The 16,813-nt window shown below is 38.6% G+C and overlaps 1 protein-coding gene across 3 annotated transcripts; it reads left to right on the forward strand.

Annotated features, from left to right (window-relative positions):
* The first annotated feature begins 2,638 nt into the window (after positions 1–2,638).
* ARL14EP (ARF like GTPase 14 effector protein) lies at positions 2,639–16,255 on the forward strand. 3 transcript variants are annotated; one of them, XM_088145851.1, is made up of 4 exons: positions 2,652–2,807; positions 10,786–11,286; positions 12,883–13,013; positions 14,972–16,255. In XM_088145851.1, exons 2-4 carry the CDS (start codon positions 10,864–10,866, stop codon positions 15,198–15,200), a joined length of 783 nt encoding a protein of 260 aa, XP_088001977.1. In that variant the 5' UTR covers positions 2,652–2,807; positions 10,786–10,863; the 3' UTR covers positions 15,201–16,255. The 3 variants fall into 3 exon arrangements, with proteins under 3 accessions (XP_088001979.1, XP_088001977.1, XP_007430975.1); XM_007430913.4 differs by lacking the exon at positions 2,652–2,807 and adding an exon at positions 2,833–3,466; XM_088145853.1 differs by lacking the exon at positions 10,786–11,286 and having other exon boundaries at positions 2,639–2,807.
* The last annotated feature ends 558 nt before the right edge of the window (positions 16,256–16,813 follow it).

Here is a 16,813-nt window from a genome sequence, read left to right on the forward strand (position 1 = left end):
AGATGTCAATAAGTCAGGCTCAACTTCTGGTGAAAGCATGGACAAAGACGGATAATGGAATATATAATGACAGCAGCATATAAGAAGTTTGCTTCATTAGTACCAGCAAGGCCTTTAATTATGTGGATCTGGGGAAGGAAGTGAGAGTGTGTTGCATATTGTTCCCAGTCATTTAACTTACATAGCAAATTTATCTATCATATTTATATAGCTACCCATCTCACAAACATGACTTTGGGCAGCATACAAAAATATATTAAAAGTAGCTTGGAAGATATGACAACTGGAATCAAAATTGGAGATCAAAATGCTAAGAGTTTATGATGGGCATATTGTGGAACACACTATGAATTATTGGTCAATACACATATATGTATATGCTTGGATAAATGTAGCAATCTATTGGCCAGGTAACCCAAAACCTTACTCCACCTTTGATCATGCCCAAAATGTTGTTCAGCCTGTCCAGGACCTTATTTCACACCTCTCTCTTTTTATCACCACTCTGATATTGGCTATTCATGAAAAATATCAGTCTAAATATATGCTGACTTATTTTACCCTTCATCTGGGCATACCCAGCTGCATGAAAGACTATTGGCTCATGGGTCTGTGGCTTTGATATGATTATTATGCCAAGTATTAGAATAGCTGAATAGCTGTTGAGAGCTTTTTCTCACCTCTCTCTGGTTCTTTGGAATCAAGTCCCCACTAGAATTAATTGGAGTCAGAGACTTTCAAGCATAAAGAAGTACTAAACATGCTTCTTTTTCTTAGACCATTAGCATTTTTAAAAAATGCAAATTAATTTGAATGCACAGATGTTGATTTGATCATTACGGGCCTTTTAGCCTCCAGCTCTTTTTTATATTGTGATTTTACAATTCGTTTTAATATGTCATAGTATTAATTTGTATCCTATGTCTGTATTGTATTTATACACAAATTATAAATGAATTTACTAAAACTATTATATGTTCAAGATTAAGCTACATCTACTAGGTTATCTAGGATTTTAGTACAGCTATAGAAAACAGGATGAATACATCTAACAGAAACTTCCATTACTAATTCATTTACTGAGTTGAGCTGCCTAGTGAATCAAAGGCAGCTATATGGCAGAAGGCTTATGCACAGGCTTCACACATTCAGAATATTCATATAATTAGGAGTCGTTATATGTGCAAGCCTACATGCAAGCGTTGCCTTTAAAACTCAGGCACCCCGAGTGACAAGGAGCTGAAGACCTACTCCCTGAATTTGGGAAAGAAAACCATTTTACCTTTGCAAAGGTGGCTTCTTAGCCTACCTGAAAATACAAACCATCCAATAATTCAGGCAAAGCAAAAAGCATTTATTAAGAGGGGTCAAGTCTTTTTATAGGGAACAGAAATAAATGATACATACATTCAGTATATGTGATACGTCAGAAAACAACTAATCAAACAAAAAAAGACATTGATTACACATGAGAATTGAACAATAGAAAACATTGATTCCAGATAAGATTCCACAAGTGGCAAATGTATGGGTTATTTCACTCCCTTTCCCAGCCGGGTTTATATCTTTAAAACTTGCAAGTATATTCAAGGACTTTCCGAATACGCTTTCTATTGTTTAGTTGCTGAAAAGGCAAGTTCTCAAATATACCAAAAGAAATGGCCTTGGCCCAGAAGAAAAACATGCTTTCCTAAAGTTAGAGAAGAGGCCTAGACTGCCCTGTTAAAAATGCTAATATCACCTTTTTAAAATGCTAATAATGAAGCCTAAAATTCCAGGTAACACAAGCAGGTCCTTTTTTAGCTCAGATGCTGTGTGGCCTTACTCTCTGGTAAATGAATCATTGTGTGTGTGTGTGTGTGTATACACACACACACACCCTCTTCAGTTGCTCTGCAAAGGAAGTAAGTTTTTTTTTTTTTTTAAAGTCAGCCGCAGTGATTAATTTAAGATTGATGTAATGTGTGAATTCCTCTAGAAATAGCTCCATTCACATTTTATTGCAGTTTGTAGGATCTCCTCTTCAGACGCAGGCAGCCAGACGGAGTAAAAGAGGGAGCAGGGCTTCCTAGTTCTTTATTCTACACGGGTCCCCTCCATGTGCATAAAGCATGGTAAGAGCGTTACACAAATTACCGAAAGCAAAGGTGAAAAACGCGACAGTAGAATGAAATGCCTCCCCTCCCCCGAAAAAGAATTACCCGGCCACGAAATAGAGGTGACACAGAGAGGTGCAAATAAGGTATACATAGAAATAAATACGGATATTTGATGCCATAATCCTTTACAGCGGACGCGAAGGTTCTCTATCAGCGCGAAGGGTTTGCTAATATTGATTTAACGCTGCCCGGCTGAGGAAACCTGAGTCCTCAACGGTCGAAAAGATGCAAGCTTCCCCGTCGCTTTCTCTTCTCATAACAGACACCTGGTGCTTCTGCCTGCAACAAACCTTGAAACAATCCCTCCGTCAAGGAAGGTATTCAACCCGGAACAGAAAGGGCGACGAGTTTGGCAAATACGCGAGAGGCACCCAGACGCAGCAGCTGGCTTCCCCGACCTCACCCGCAACTCCGGCTTTGCTCCTCCTGCGGAGGCCTCTGCAAAGCTACCCGGACCCGGAAGTGTGGCAAGGGGGCCAATAGGCCTGCAGTTCCGGCTTCTGCGCCTCGCAGCCGTCCTCTCCTTCCGACAGCGAGGAAGTGCTCGGCTTCATGGCAGCCCTGGGCGAGGCGGGCGAGGCGGCGGCAGCAGCGGCAGCAGCAGCGGCGGCGGCGGCGGGACTCGGGCGAAGAAAAGCCTACGGCAAGGTGAGCTCCAGCGAGGAGCCGCGGGGAGGCTGCGTGAGCCGAGCTGCTGCTGCTCCCTCGCCCTCCGCGGAACGCAGCTGGGGCTTTCCCCATGTGCCGCACTCCCACTCCCATGATCCCCGCCTCGCTGGATTATGGGAGTCGAAGTGCACGTCAGAAGGCCGCCAGGTTGAGGAAGGGTGGTGCAAGAGATGCCGAAGCCTTTGGCTTCAGGAAGGAGGTCGTGTCGTTTAACGGTTTGGCTCTCGCCCCGCGGATTCATGAAAATGACTTTTTGCTTGTTTGTCTTTTGGAGGCAGTGAGGAAAGAGGTGTAGGCGAACCCTTGGAAGCTCTAGTCTTAAACATCCTAAACATCCATCTTCCCTTTGAAGGAATGCATAGAGGAGGGAGACGAGTTTTAACTGCGCAAGGTTTATACTAAACATGTTTCCTGTAAACGCAGGTGATGTTGACAAGCCAAGCGTTTTTCTTATTTTAGTTAAATACCCCTAGCTGGAAGGGTTTTATATTATTTTAAATTTCACCCTTCCTTCAAAGAGTAAAGGATTTTTCCCTTTTTTGATATTATCTTGACGCACCACTCTCATGAGGTAGGTTAGAAGAGAAAAACGGATACATACCATTGGGAGAGCCTATATATCTTTTTAAAAAACTTGGGTAAGTTCTCTTCTTCCTCTGTAATCAGGTATGGAAATATTTTATGTCCTATAGAAGAATTTTGTCATCAAATCATAACTAAGGAAGTTACCCTGATCTGAGGCTATAGTAAGTGAGGAGGAGGGAACAGTTGCTTATCAGAGACTTGAAACCAGCATTACAGATGTGTTGTTGCCATGGGCAACACACTGACATTTCCTGTGCATTGGAGAGAGCAAAATGTTTGTATAAATATTTGCCTATAAACAAAAATGGCAAAACCCAGTTTGGATTATATTTCAACTTATTACTTTAAACGCCCCATGAAGTATAAACCCATTTGATTCTTTCAGATACCAAATCATGCACTGGATAAGACCCCACCCTATGTGTGGGGCTCAGATTTTTGTCTGATTCTGGATTTAAGTTTTTATTTTATAATATATATTTTATAATTTATTAATAGTATATATTTGAGATATGACAGTCGGGTGCCTTTTTCATTAGTCTTAAAAAGATAGATATTTTCAAATGTAGATATACATTAAAAATATAGATATTTTAAGGGCCTGTAGCCCTTAAAAAGTGGAGAAAGGGGCTGTTGCGTGTAAATCTAACTAACTTAAGTTGCTGTAATCTGATTTAATCAGCTTCACCATTTGATTTTATGGAATGGAAACAATGTGCCACTTTGTACACTACATTCTTAGATACACATTTAAAATGTGTTAAGTATAAGGTTTGATTGGCGGCATCTTTTTATTCAGTGTATAGTTTATGGCAACTGACCTTCCCTTTGTTTAGGGGAGACAGAGAGCTATAACTAGGAAAATCAACTTCTGTTCTGTTCTGAGGGCCTTTTTCCCCCATGCATACTACATTTTCATTTTTAACAAGCTGCTGATGCCGGATCAGGACCAGTTCCTTGATAATTCAAAATAGCAATGACTGTCATTGCAATATTCAAGCAATAAACTATATAATCTGTTAATACCTTTTATAAAATATTGTTTGTATACTTTTGTCTTTCTACAAATTGTTACACATGCCCAGCCATAGCCTGCTTTTCTTTGAGAGAGAGATATATCTTTTACATAGTATATACAGTGGAACCTCGAGTTACGAATTTAATCCGTTCCATGACTCTGGTTGCAACTCGAATTGGTCGCAACATGAGGCAAATTTTCCCATAAAGTTCAATGTAATTACCGTTAATCCGTTCCGGCGTCCGCGGACCATGCATCAGGGGCGGAAAAACGGCTGCGGACCACGCGGCAGGGCGGAAAAACGGCTGTGGACCACGTGGAGCGGGCAGAAAAATGGCCGCAGACCACGTGGAATGGGCGGAAAAATGGCCGCGGACCATGTGGAACGGGCAGAAAATGGCCGCGGATCCGGTTCGTAAGTCGAGGCGAGTTCGCAAGTCGAGGTAAATTTTTGGGGCCGGAGCTGGTCGTATCTCGAAAAATTAAGGAGGGGCGTTCGTAACTAGAGGTACCACTGTATCCTGCAACTGACTTTTTCCAGATTATGTTCAAGTTAATGATATGTAATGGGCAGGATTACAATTAAGGATGCTGGGGGTTTTGTTTTTTACTTTTTCCTTCTCCTCCTCTTTATATGATTGTTGCCAAAAATGTTTGCTGGATTTGTCCATTCCTCCTCTTAGTGTTCTTTACCTTCTGTCCCATCCTTTAACAGTATTTTTAGCTATTTCAGCTGGGTTTCATAGATAAAGATTACTCTACTACCAGCAGAATATATTTAAGGTGATTATGAGGACATGCAGAGAGTCTCTTTCTATAGATATTTCTGTGTTACGTTTTGTTGTTGTTCATTTTATGTGAGCCACCCAGAGTTTTGGGAATGGGGTAAGCTATACATTTTAGTAAATAAATAAATTAAAGCTTGCTCACTCCTCCATTCCCAAATGAAAGGCTTGTAGATAGCTTGCTTGATCAATATGTCACATGTCCAAATATTAAACAGTATTTAAAAGTTTCTAAATTAAAGAGAATGAATGATACTATATTGTAAAATGTCTTGAAATCTGTGCCAAAGGGAAACACATTGCATCATTTTTTGATTGGTAGATAAAATCGCCTTTTCAAAAACAGATAAATTATGCATCTCTTGAAATAATACTATGTTTTCCAATTTCTTAAAATAATTCTTTTAGCAATATTCCAGGACTGGTATATATTCCTCAAAAATAATCAGATTCCAAAAATGTGAGACATAATTTAAGGTAACCTTAACATCTTAACATTAAAAGATTTCCCTGTAAAATTTACTTATATGTATTAAAATACTATTTCATAAAGGTGTCAGTGACTCACAAGATAAAATCATGAGTCCATGAATATCTGATGTCCATCCTTTCAAATACATTATTTGGTGTGTCCACTAGACTCAAAATAAAATTGTTTGGTGAATCAGTGTTAATGTTAAATTCAGTGAAACCAAATCTTCCTGTATAATGCAAGAAAGGAGAGCTATATCTTTCCCTTTTTCCCCTGCCTTCTGTTTTACTCCCCAAATTGAATCTTGGCAAGCCCCAACATTTCATTTTTCAACTGATCTTAAACACTAATAGATTCAATTCAGCTGATAGATTTGTACTCTGTATAAGCATTATTTCTGAATACAGCATTGCAGCACAGGGGATGTTCTGAGCCCGCTCTCCATTCCTGCATCATTCTCTCTTTTTTTCAGAAGCCAAGATGGTGGATTTGGGAGTAGAAAACACAATTGCATCATTTTTCCAAGTATCCTAGTTTCAAAGTGGTAGAACAAAGCTAGAGTAAGACAGTGGAGCATGGGATGAATTGTGCTATGAGAAGGAAAATTTTAAATTGTTTGCTGCTTGTTCACCTCCCTAAGAATAATTTGAATTATAGGAGAGCAGATATCTGGAAATAGTATCTGTCCTTAAGTCCCTTTCTCTAGCACTTCAGCAAGTCAGCATTTGTATACAGTGGGGCAAAAAAGTATTTAGTCAGCCACCAGTTGTGCAACTTCTCCCACTTAAAAAGATGAGAGAGGCCTGTAATTTTCATCATAGGTATACCTCAACTATGAGAGACAAAATGGGGGGGGGGGAATCCAGAAAATCACATTGTCTGATTTTTAAAGAATTTATTTGCAAATCATGGTGGAAAATAAGTATTTGGTCAATATCAAAAGTTCATCTCAATACTTTGTTATATATCCTTTGTTGGCAATGACAGAGGTCAAATGTTTTCTGTAAGTCTTCACAAGGTTTTCACACACTGTTGCTGGTATTTTGGCCCATTCCTCCATGCAGATCTCCTCTAGAGCAGTGATGTTTTGGGGCTGTCGCTGGGCAACATGGACTTTCAACTCCAAAGATTTTCCATGGGGTTGAGATCTGGAGACTGGCTAGGCCACTCCAGGACCTTGAAATGCTTCTTACGAAGCCACTCCTTTGTTGCCCGGGCGGTGTGTTTGGGATCATTGTCATGCTGAAAGACCCAGCCACGTTTCATCTTCAATGCCCTTGCTGATGGAAGGAGGTGTTCACTCAAAATCTCACAATACATGGCCCCATTCATTCTTTCCTTTACACGGATCAGTCGTCCTGGTCCCTTTGCAGAAAAACAGCCCCAAAGCATGATGTTTCCACCCCCATGCTTCACAGTAGGTATGGTGTTCTTTGATGCAACTCAGCATTCTCTCTCCTCCAAACATGACGAGTTGAGTTTAGACCAAAACGTTCTACTTTGGTTTCATCTGACCATATGACATTCTCCCAGTCCTCTTCTGGATCATCCAAATGCTCTCTAGCAAACTTCAGACGGGCCCGGACATGTACTGGCTTAAGCAGGGGGACACATCTGGCACTGCAGGATTTGAGTCCCTGGCAGCATAGTGTGTTACTGATGGTGGCCTTTGTTACTTTGGTCCCAGCTCTCTGCAGGTCATTCACTAGGTCCCCCTGTGTGGTTCTGGGATTTTTGCTCACCATTCTTGTGATCATTTTGACCCCACGGGGTGAGATCTTGTGTGGAGCCCCAGATCAAGGGAGATTATCAGTGGTCTTGTATGTCTTCCATTTTCTAATTCTTGCTCCCACAGTTGATTTCTTCACACCAAGCTGCTTGCCTATTGCAGATTCAGTCTTCCCAGCCTGGTGCAGGTCTACAATTTTGTTTCTGGTGTCCTTCGACAGCTCTTTGGTCTTGGCCATAGTGGAGTTTGGAGTGTGACTGTTTGAGGTTGTGGACAGGTGTCTTTTACACTGATAACAAGGTCAAACAGGTGCCATTACTTCAGGTAACAAGTGGAGGACAGAGGAGCCTCTTAAAGAAGTAGTTACAGGTCTGTGAGAGCCAGACATCTTGCTTGTTTGTAGGTGACCAAATACTTATTTTCCACCATGATTTGCAAATAAATTCTTTAAAAATCAGACAATGTGATTTTCTGGATTTTTTTTCTCATTTTGTCTCTCATAGTTGAGGTATACCTATGATGAAAATTACAGGCCTCTCTCATCTTTTTAAGTGGGAGAACTTGCACAATTGGTGGCTGACTAAATACTTTTTTGCCCCACTGTAGAAATGCTCACATATGTCAGCATATTGAAATATTTCAGTGACTGCTTCAGCATCACATAAATTAGACATATGTAACTTGCAGTCCTCCAGACACTGCTGGACAACAGCTTTGAGCAGCTTCAGTTCCACCAGAGAACTACAACTCCCAGCATAGGCAATAGTGAAGGATGCTGGGAGTTGTAGTTCAGTAGTGAGTACCTGACATTCCTCACTCCTAAGTTACATGGTGCTGAAATGCTAATTAAAATATCCCAATGTGTTGACATATCTGAGCACTTCCAGTGTTGTAAGTCAACACACACTTGTTTGGGTCTTGAGACACAGCTTGTTTATTCAAGACAGTTTTCCCTCGTGATTTAATCCAGTTCACATGCTGATTTTAAAGATCTCAGACACTGAATAATCAGTCCACTACAGATGCAGTTATAGATTTTTTAAGAGTAATGTGCATGCTTTGATAATGGAAAATATGTTGATGAAGTTATTCCTTCTGTTTTGTTTCTTCCCATGCCTTGGTTCTGCCAGTATAATCTTTCTGTTACTTTTTAATGTAATTACTAGCAATTGTTCCTTGTCTCCTTTCTGACACCACCTGCCATGTTTTTAGTGAGCATATCATGGGGGATCAACTATTTATCTTCAGTGATTCACTCCTACATGAAATTAGTGCATTATCCTTAACATCTTCTGTTCTTACTAAAATTTGTCCACTCTCATACATCACTTAAAATGTTTCATCAGAGCAAAGCAAAACTAAAGTTTTAGATGTTGCAACACTCATTATTGGCAATATTTTATACTGACAACAATTAAAAACCTTATTTCTGTCATTTTAAGTTGGGTCTGGGAGCCGATGCAATTTTATATATCTCTTTTCTGTTATAAATGGATTTAAATTATTAACAGGATCTTAGTCTCTTGGCTAAAATGCTTAAGCAATACAAGTTATAGAAATGAGGAAGGCAATCATAATGTTTGTTTACATAACAAATAGTAACAATGCAAAGAAAAAGTTGAGCTGGAAAAGTATAGTTGTGTTTTTAGAACACAGTCAAATATTTGCAGCCAGTCTGAACTCTATGTCTTTTATTTTTGGAGTCATAACTAACTTGGAGCAGAATAGAGAATGTAAAATATAATGCTGTGTGAGAAAAAAGCAAAGAGTTAAAATATTCCCAGGCACAAGTCCTCATATGAATTTTTGTTTCAGATTCTAAAATAAGTTATTCAAGAAGACAAGAGAATTAGGCTAAAAATAGAGACTCTTCACAGGATCCAATTGCTGCTTACAAGCCTCTACATGCATATGTGGACTTTTGAGGACATCTTCATCTAGGCCCTTTGTCCTCCTATATGAAATGATGATGTAGAAGATTATGAGGCATCCAGTACAATCCCACAACACTTTAGTTGGAAGGAAACTTGAATAAAGAATATTGCATGTGTAGAAGCATTTACATGCATACGTGGACTTTTTTGGATCTTGGTCTCTGCAAGTGTTTGAAAAAAATACCCATGATTTTGGTGACCCTAAAAAAATAATCCTAATTGCTGTTCTGATAAAATATCAGTCTGGAATGAACACGCATACAACTCTGATTCATGGAGGGAAAAAGCTGCAAGTTTTTTTGCTTGTCTGATTTTGTTGCTGAACATTTTATCTCTTCATAATATTGCTTGCAGCTTAATAGCTTCTTCACATTGGCTTTGCTTCCGCCGTCATTCTTGCAACCTGCTGCCTTGTACTCTTAACTGAGCTGCCATTAGGAAATATTAATTCAAATTTCTTAAGGCTTCTTTCCACTGTTAAGACTGATAACGGAAGTGGCATCATACATTTCTCAAGAAATAATCTGGTGCATGTTTCACTAGCAGATTCTGCAAAGTTTGGACAAGATGTATATTCCCATGGTACAAAAGCGTCATGTTGCAGCTGCTTCTATACATGAGTTTTAAATTATGTGCCGGAAAGTAATTAAAGGTGGTCCTTAGCCTACTCTGTCTGTGACTTCTAATTGAGTTCTCTTATCTATGTAACTTTCGACTTAATCAAATGGTCTCTAATTTTTTCAGCACAAAAATCTTACAACTTCCCATCAGATCTGTTGCAAAATTCTTCTGCATAAGTAAAACGCTAACTTTAGAACAGTAGGATTGTTTGGAATTTGCTAACAGCTTAACAACCTGACCTTGTTTTTTGAGATTCTTAATGCCAAGAACCTAATATAAGTATCCATTATCATTTGGGCAACTTTTCCACAATGAATATTCTGAAAAAGATATTTTTGTTACTGTAAAGCAACCTTTCATTTTGGAATGGAGGCCAATCTACCTAGTTCAGTTCTCCTGTTAATCCTTCCAGTTCTTAAAGCTAGTTGTACCGGTCTCTGGTATTCTTTTAATCTATGAAAAACCATACATGAAATGGCAGTTGTTTTATGCCTGGAATTTGTAAAAGCTGATATATGAACATACTCTAGTTGCAACATGGTACTTTAGTGCCTAGATTTAATGGTAGGCAAGTGTCTAGCCTTACTTTCAGGCTCCAAGTTTCATTTCAGTACACGCAAATCTAATAATTGCCTGAAAACCATGAAACGATTACTGGCATTGCCTGCAGAAGTACCTGTATTTTATGATTCCACTTCATTCTTGAAAAAATTATCAGAGTACAGGGCAAATTTCTGGGTTGATTTTGTTTTGGCTCTAGTTAAAAGTAAAATTATGCATCACAAATCTTACTTCCTTCACTGCTTTCTCCAGGATAATCCTCGTAACAGCTGCTAAAGACGACAAAAGATACAATTTAAACACTGAAATATATTTTACTGGTCAAGTAAAATGGATCCATGTTCAGTTGGAAATCAGCTGCAGGCTAGCAGTGATTGTCATAAAGCATACTTTACCTCTCAAACTGGCTTGAAGACTAAACAAGAATTATCAGCAACTGATCTGTTACTTCTTCAGCTTAGGACTGGGATAACTCTTTCAGAGAATCATACAATCTGCTTCCATCATGCTAAAGTTTACCTTGATAGATACGAAGACTTGCAAAAGTCATGTTGTGATCCTTTTAATATGCACAAAAAACACTCAAGGAAAAACTTGCATGCAATTGACATAGATGATGCATCTTTTCTAAGTGCCAAGTTTGGACGTCAGTTTATTCCAGGCTGGAAGCTTTGCCCCAAATGTACACAGATAATAAATGGAAATGCAGAGGTTGACTCTGAAGACCGTCAACGAAGGAGACTTGATTCAGACGTATGTATATGGGACCATTTTTTCAACTATCTAAGTACTGGACTAAAGCTGTAATTTTTTGCACAGTTATGTGGCAATAAATCCCACCCATTGAAATAAAGTGGTACCTCTAAGTATATGTGCCATAGGAGACAGGCTAAGGGTATAGAAAAAAATAGCATCAATAAGATAGCCCCTCCCCCCACCTTAAAATACTAAGAGTACACTCAGTTTTGTACAGTTTCTGATTATATGGCTATCACTGGATAAGCCCTGCATGAAGAAAATGCCATCACAGTTTAAACACCAGAAATGGCGTTTTCTTGTAAATTTGCAGTATCTCGTATGAGTCTTCGTATGAGTTGCATGTATGAATGAACTCTAATCCTTTTAAGGGGAAAAGAGACCAGATCCTTTCATGGGAATACGGAGAAAATAACTATATTTAGCTTTTGAAACTGCAATATGCAGAAGCTTTCCCCGTAATTTTCAACTCAGTCACACAGATTTCTGTTTCATTCAAACCAGGAAACAGTAATTAAAGAGCTGTTTTAATAAAGTGGTTTTTCATGAAGATGTTAGCCATACTTTCCTGGTTTGTAATATGATGCGATCTTAACTCATTCATAATGGTTAAAGGTGAATTAGCTTGTAAGAATGCAGACAGGATGAGACCACATAATTTGTGTAAGCAGTGAGGTCTTATCAACACATTGTACCTTGAGATGTAAAAAGTTTGAGAGATTAGAATGGGTTGTACTACTTCAGACTGATGGTGGACCACACTTAAAAAAAATTCCCTGTGTAAAATACTTTGCAAATATAAAACAAGGTGGGGAGAAGCACCAAGAAGAGAGATTCTAACAAATCATCTTCCTGTTTTGTTAGTGCTTTTCCTGCAAGGTATACAGTATTTCACTAATGGGAGCATTCAAAAACCTGAATTACCATCTGCAGTCTGAAGCTGCACACACCTTAGAGTTCTTACATGATTTGATAGAGGAAGATATCTCTTCCAAGCAATAAGGACATCATGATGGAAGACTTTCATCTTTAAAACTGAAGTTGCTGTCCAGCTTTGCACAGTCTAAGTTTAATGAAGACATGCTACAGCTATTTCCTATTTTGGAAATAGGAAATAAGGAGAGAAACGAAGAAATTACCCTGTTTATTAAAGTAGCAACTCACTATTCCTGTTTCCATTAACTTGCATCACTAAGGATATACTCCTGTCCAACTTACTATCTTTGCTTTCTGTTGACTGATATTACTATTACTTTTACTCATTGAGATACCTCATAAGCAACCTAGAGCACAGTTGATACCATAAATAAAAAGAGATAAGTGTATGTGTTGCTTTATACCCCAATATGTTACATCCATTTGTTTATATTTTAAAATAGTTATGCAGTCTTCCTTGATCGAGAGCAAGACATTATTGGTGAAGAGGGCATTTGTTTTATATCCCCTATATTGATATGTCAATCAGAAGAAAATTATACTTAAGAATTTTAACATTTGGCTTCAGCTTCAATGCCTGTCTCTTAGCAGAAATATGGTATCACTTTATTAGAAATGCTCTGAATTGTTTAAATGAAATTGTCTGTATTTATTCAGGGACGTACAGCTAAGGCCTTGAAGTCCTTACAGTTTGCTAATCCAGGACGTCATACTGGATTTGCTCCAGAAGCAAACAAAAGAGAAAAAAGAAGGCTGCAAGCAAAAAGCACATCCATTAATTCAGACAGGTGGGTTCTTTTCTGCATTGATTACCCTTGCTTTTTCACTTTGAGGGGAAAATGTTCTGCTTGCATATGGATTATATTTTAAAACTGCTTAGATGTATGGAAATTTTTTTTCATGTATGTGCATAGAAATAAAACAATAAATTGCATTACTGTAGTCAGGGTATCCATGTTCATTCACAGATTAGGGAAAAAGTTCCTGGTACAACTTTTTTCTTTTTCTTTTTTTTTTTTTGGCCCCAGGACAAAAATAGGTTCTGCATGGAGTTTTTGTCTTTTTGTCACAGTACAGATTGCACTAGGGAAATACGACTTCTCCACTGAGGAAGGAGAAGAAAGCTAATTAAAAGCACAGCCACATTAGCCTCTTTTTTGCTGCCTATCATAGCAACAAAGTATTTGTGCCCTCCTTCCAGGTAAATCCATGGATTACCTCGGTCATCTTCATTACTTCTATTTGGCCATTGCATTTTTAAAGCAGTTTTGTGGCTACAACAATCAAAATGCTCTGGAAGAAATAATTGAAATTATGAGATGGGTCTCCAGCCTATATTGATTGATGAATATACTTCATTATTCCATAGCAGTTTTATACCAATTTTGTGTCAAGTAGAGTTCTACCAAGGAATACATACTTTGTGACAGTGGATTTGTTTTGTAATCTAGATTGATTCCGCATGTCTCTAACAATAGAATAATACTAGCTGATCCCAGTTAATTACATCCTTTCCCCCTCAGTATTGTTTTTTCTGTCTGGGATCATTGGGCTCTCTAAGAAAAAATGTCCAGAAGGGATTGAATGAATATAATTCACAGCTATCTCAGTAAAGGATGGCAATGTAAACATATCTTAATAACAATTTCTTAGCCCTAGAAATGCTTACACTTAAGTTGATGTAATTAAGATGATTCAGGATTGCTCTGTTGTATTTATGCAAAGTGTATTCAGATGTTAGAAAGAACTGATGCCAAATTTGAACATTGGTTCGCTATGCTAAGAGCCTTCCAGATGTTTTGGATGTTATCTCCCATCACCCCTAACCAATATGGCAGCGGCAAGAAACTATGAGATTTGTGGACCATAGTATCTGGAAAGCACCGAGTCACCTGTCTTAGATTTAAACACCCTTTATATTACTTTTCTTCTCCATTGTCTCCATTTTCCTTTAAAATATCTTTAAAGCGTTGTTAGATAATGGAGAAGCCAAGCTTAGTTTTACTATTGTCTGGATTGCAGAACACTAAACCCTGCCTAAAAGGAATGTTTTTGTTGTTGTTGCTTTTTAAAATTGGACTTAATTAAATAGTTTAATAATGTTATTAATGTTAAAACTTAAAATAATTTACCGGTCAATCTTTTTTATAAATTAACTTCCCCTTAACTCTAAATCTCTTTTAAAATTGCCAGTGGAGATACTATACTTTGTGGCAATGTTAATATTAAACAACCAGTAGATCTATTTTTGGTACTCTATGCTAAATCCAAAGCAACCCTGAATTAGATATAACCCTAGTACAGTTGCATGTCAATTTGTGATAAAGAATAGATTTCTGCTTAGTGTTACAACAAATAATATTGAAGCAGCTATACTTTGTGTAGCGAGATGTATTGCAGTAGCCAGATGGAAAGCTCTAAAAGCCTTTCGTATGTAGTGTGAGCACTAGAAATGTGAACAGTTTGCCATGTGAGTCAGAAATATGGCATGAAGAGACACCCATGCTGTGCCTAGCTGCTTGAATATGTAATGGTCTCTGTATGGAATTAAATTCTTACCCTGCAGAAGTTTCTTGGCAGCCTATACAGTTGTTGTCATATTAGTTTATATCTGCTGCTCCTCAGTACAGCAAAGTAGAGAAATTCACCTATCAGGAACTTTAAACTGAATTGACAGTTATTTAAAACAGAGAGTCTCACATTACAAATCATTGTTAATTATTGTGGCTTGTGTTTTTCCCTCCAGGCAATTAATAGCGGCCAAGAGCAAGGTATATGATAGCCAAGGCCTTCTGCTGTATAGCAGGATAGACCTATGTGACTGCCTTGATGAAGACTGCCTTGGGTGTTTCTATGCTTGCTCTAAGTGTGGCTCCAGAAAGTGTGGACCTGAATGCCGTTGTGATCGCAAGTGGCTGTATGAGCAAATTGAGATAGAAGGAGGGGAAATTATTCGTAATAAGCATGTGATGTAGCCTGGGTTCTGCATTTCATTACTCAGTCACAGGAAACTGCCTTCTAAGGTTTTTCACATAATAAAATATAATCTGTTCATATTTCCAGTTAAGATTCAGTGTTGTCTAAACAAATAATGGGTAAGGGTAAGTTCCATATTTGTGTCAATTGTACAGAAGGAAGATTGGAAGGTTGTCTGAGTAGCTATGAATTTATTAATAGACAAGCTATTAAGAATAGTATTTGCTAATTTGCATTGTGTGCTCCGTGCAGCTTATTTTTTTTTCTGTATCTCCATTGCTGCCCTTTATAAGAAGTCCTCGAGTATTTTCATTTTCTAGAACACAGTTACTCCTGCAAACACATTAAGCACTAGCAGTCATAAGCAGTATTAGCTTTGGAAAATTGGTGATTTGAGAATGATGTTGCATGATAAGTAGAAAATACAGGTGTCAGACTGAGACTTTCAGGAAGATGGCATACCTTTATTAAGAAATAATAAGAAACTTATTGACCTTTTTTGCAAACGAGTTGCCACATGAAGAAGGAATTGTATTCTATGCTTTCAACAGTATTTTGCTGCTTCTACTGGAGGGGAGAAAGTCACCAAAGATACAGCCTCCTGCAGTATTTCTGTTTTGAATAGCTTGTTTGGAGGCTTTATAACTGAGTCCATAGATAGCTTGATGGAAAATTTGTGGCTGAAATATGACACTGTCACCTTAGCTTTAAGAAATGCACAAGGTATTAATACAAGCATAAGTATGGTGAGACTCATCACATTTACAGTCTCTTTACAGTAGCAATTAATAGGCAATGTTTGTAAGCTACTCAGATGATTTGCCATGCGCCCCACATAAAATGCATGTACACTTAGTCTGATGCATATGGTGCATATTATAGAAATGTGAGGTTCAGGATTTTGCAGAAAAGATACTCTGTACTAGAAACTTTTATAAGGATGTACCAGGTATCTTTATTTTTATAAGAAAAATTGAAGTTCCTGTTGGGCTGTGTCCTTTATCTGCAGATGTTAATAAAGAATTGATTTACAGCAAATATCTGGTTATTATTTCTTCTGTTACTGTATGTGACTAAATGAGACCTACAGTGGAACCTCGGGTTATGAACGCTTCTGTTAACGAACTTTTCGGGTTACGACCTGCTCAGGCCACAACATTTTGCTTCGGTTTGCGAACTCCGCCTCGGGGTACGAACAGGATATGCGGCCATTTTCCCTCCCATGACACGGTCCGCAGCCATTTTCCACCCCTGGCACGTGGTCCACGGCCATTTTTCTGCCCCTGACACGTGGTCCGTGGCCATTTTTCCACCCCTGACACGTCCGCGGCCATTTTCCGCCCCTGACACGTGGTCGTAGGGAGGGGGACTCTCCCTCCAAGCAGTAGCCGCCTCCCTGTCCTCCACGCCAGAACGGATTAACGGTAATTACATTGAACCTTATGGGGAAATTTGCTTCGGGTTGCGACCAATTCAGGCTGCAACCAGAGTCACGGAACGAATTAAGTTCATAACCCGAGGTACCACTGCAATTCAAAAAGGGAAGAGGATGGAAATGATGATGGAATTACATTATGCTACCGTTATATAATTTTTTGTTGAATTACTAGAA

This window comes from Python bivittatus, unplaced genomic scaffold (genome assembly GCF_059951505.1).
Source record: "Python bivittatus isolate LINGU-HERP-01145 unplaced genomic scaffold, Pbiv_v1 ctg000480_np1212, whole genome shotgun sequence".
Taxonomy (NCBI): Eukaryota; Metazoa; Chordata; class Lepidosauria; order Squamata; family Pythonidae; genus Python; species Python bivittatus.

Coding starts and splice junctions, on each gene's coding strand:
- ARL14EP (XM_088145851.1), top strand. CDS start 10,864: ATGGATCCATGTTCAGTTGGAAATCAGCTGCAGGCTAGCAGTGATTGT. Junction 11,287..12,882: donor GAAGGAGACTTGATTCAGAC/GTATGTATATGG, acceptor GTATTTATTCAG/GGACGTACAGCTAAGGCCTT. Junction 13,014..14,971: donor ACATCCATTAATTCAGACAG/GTGGGTTCTTTT, acceptor TTTTCCCTCCAG/GCAATTAATAGCGGCCAAGA.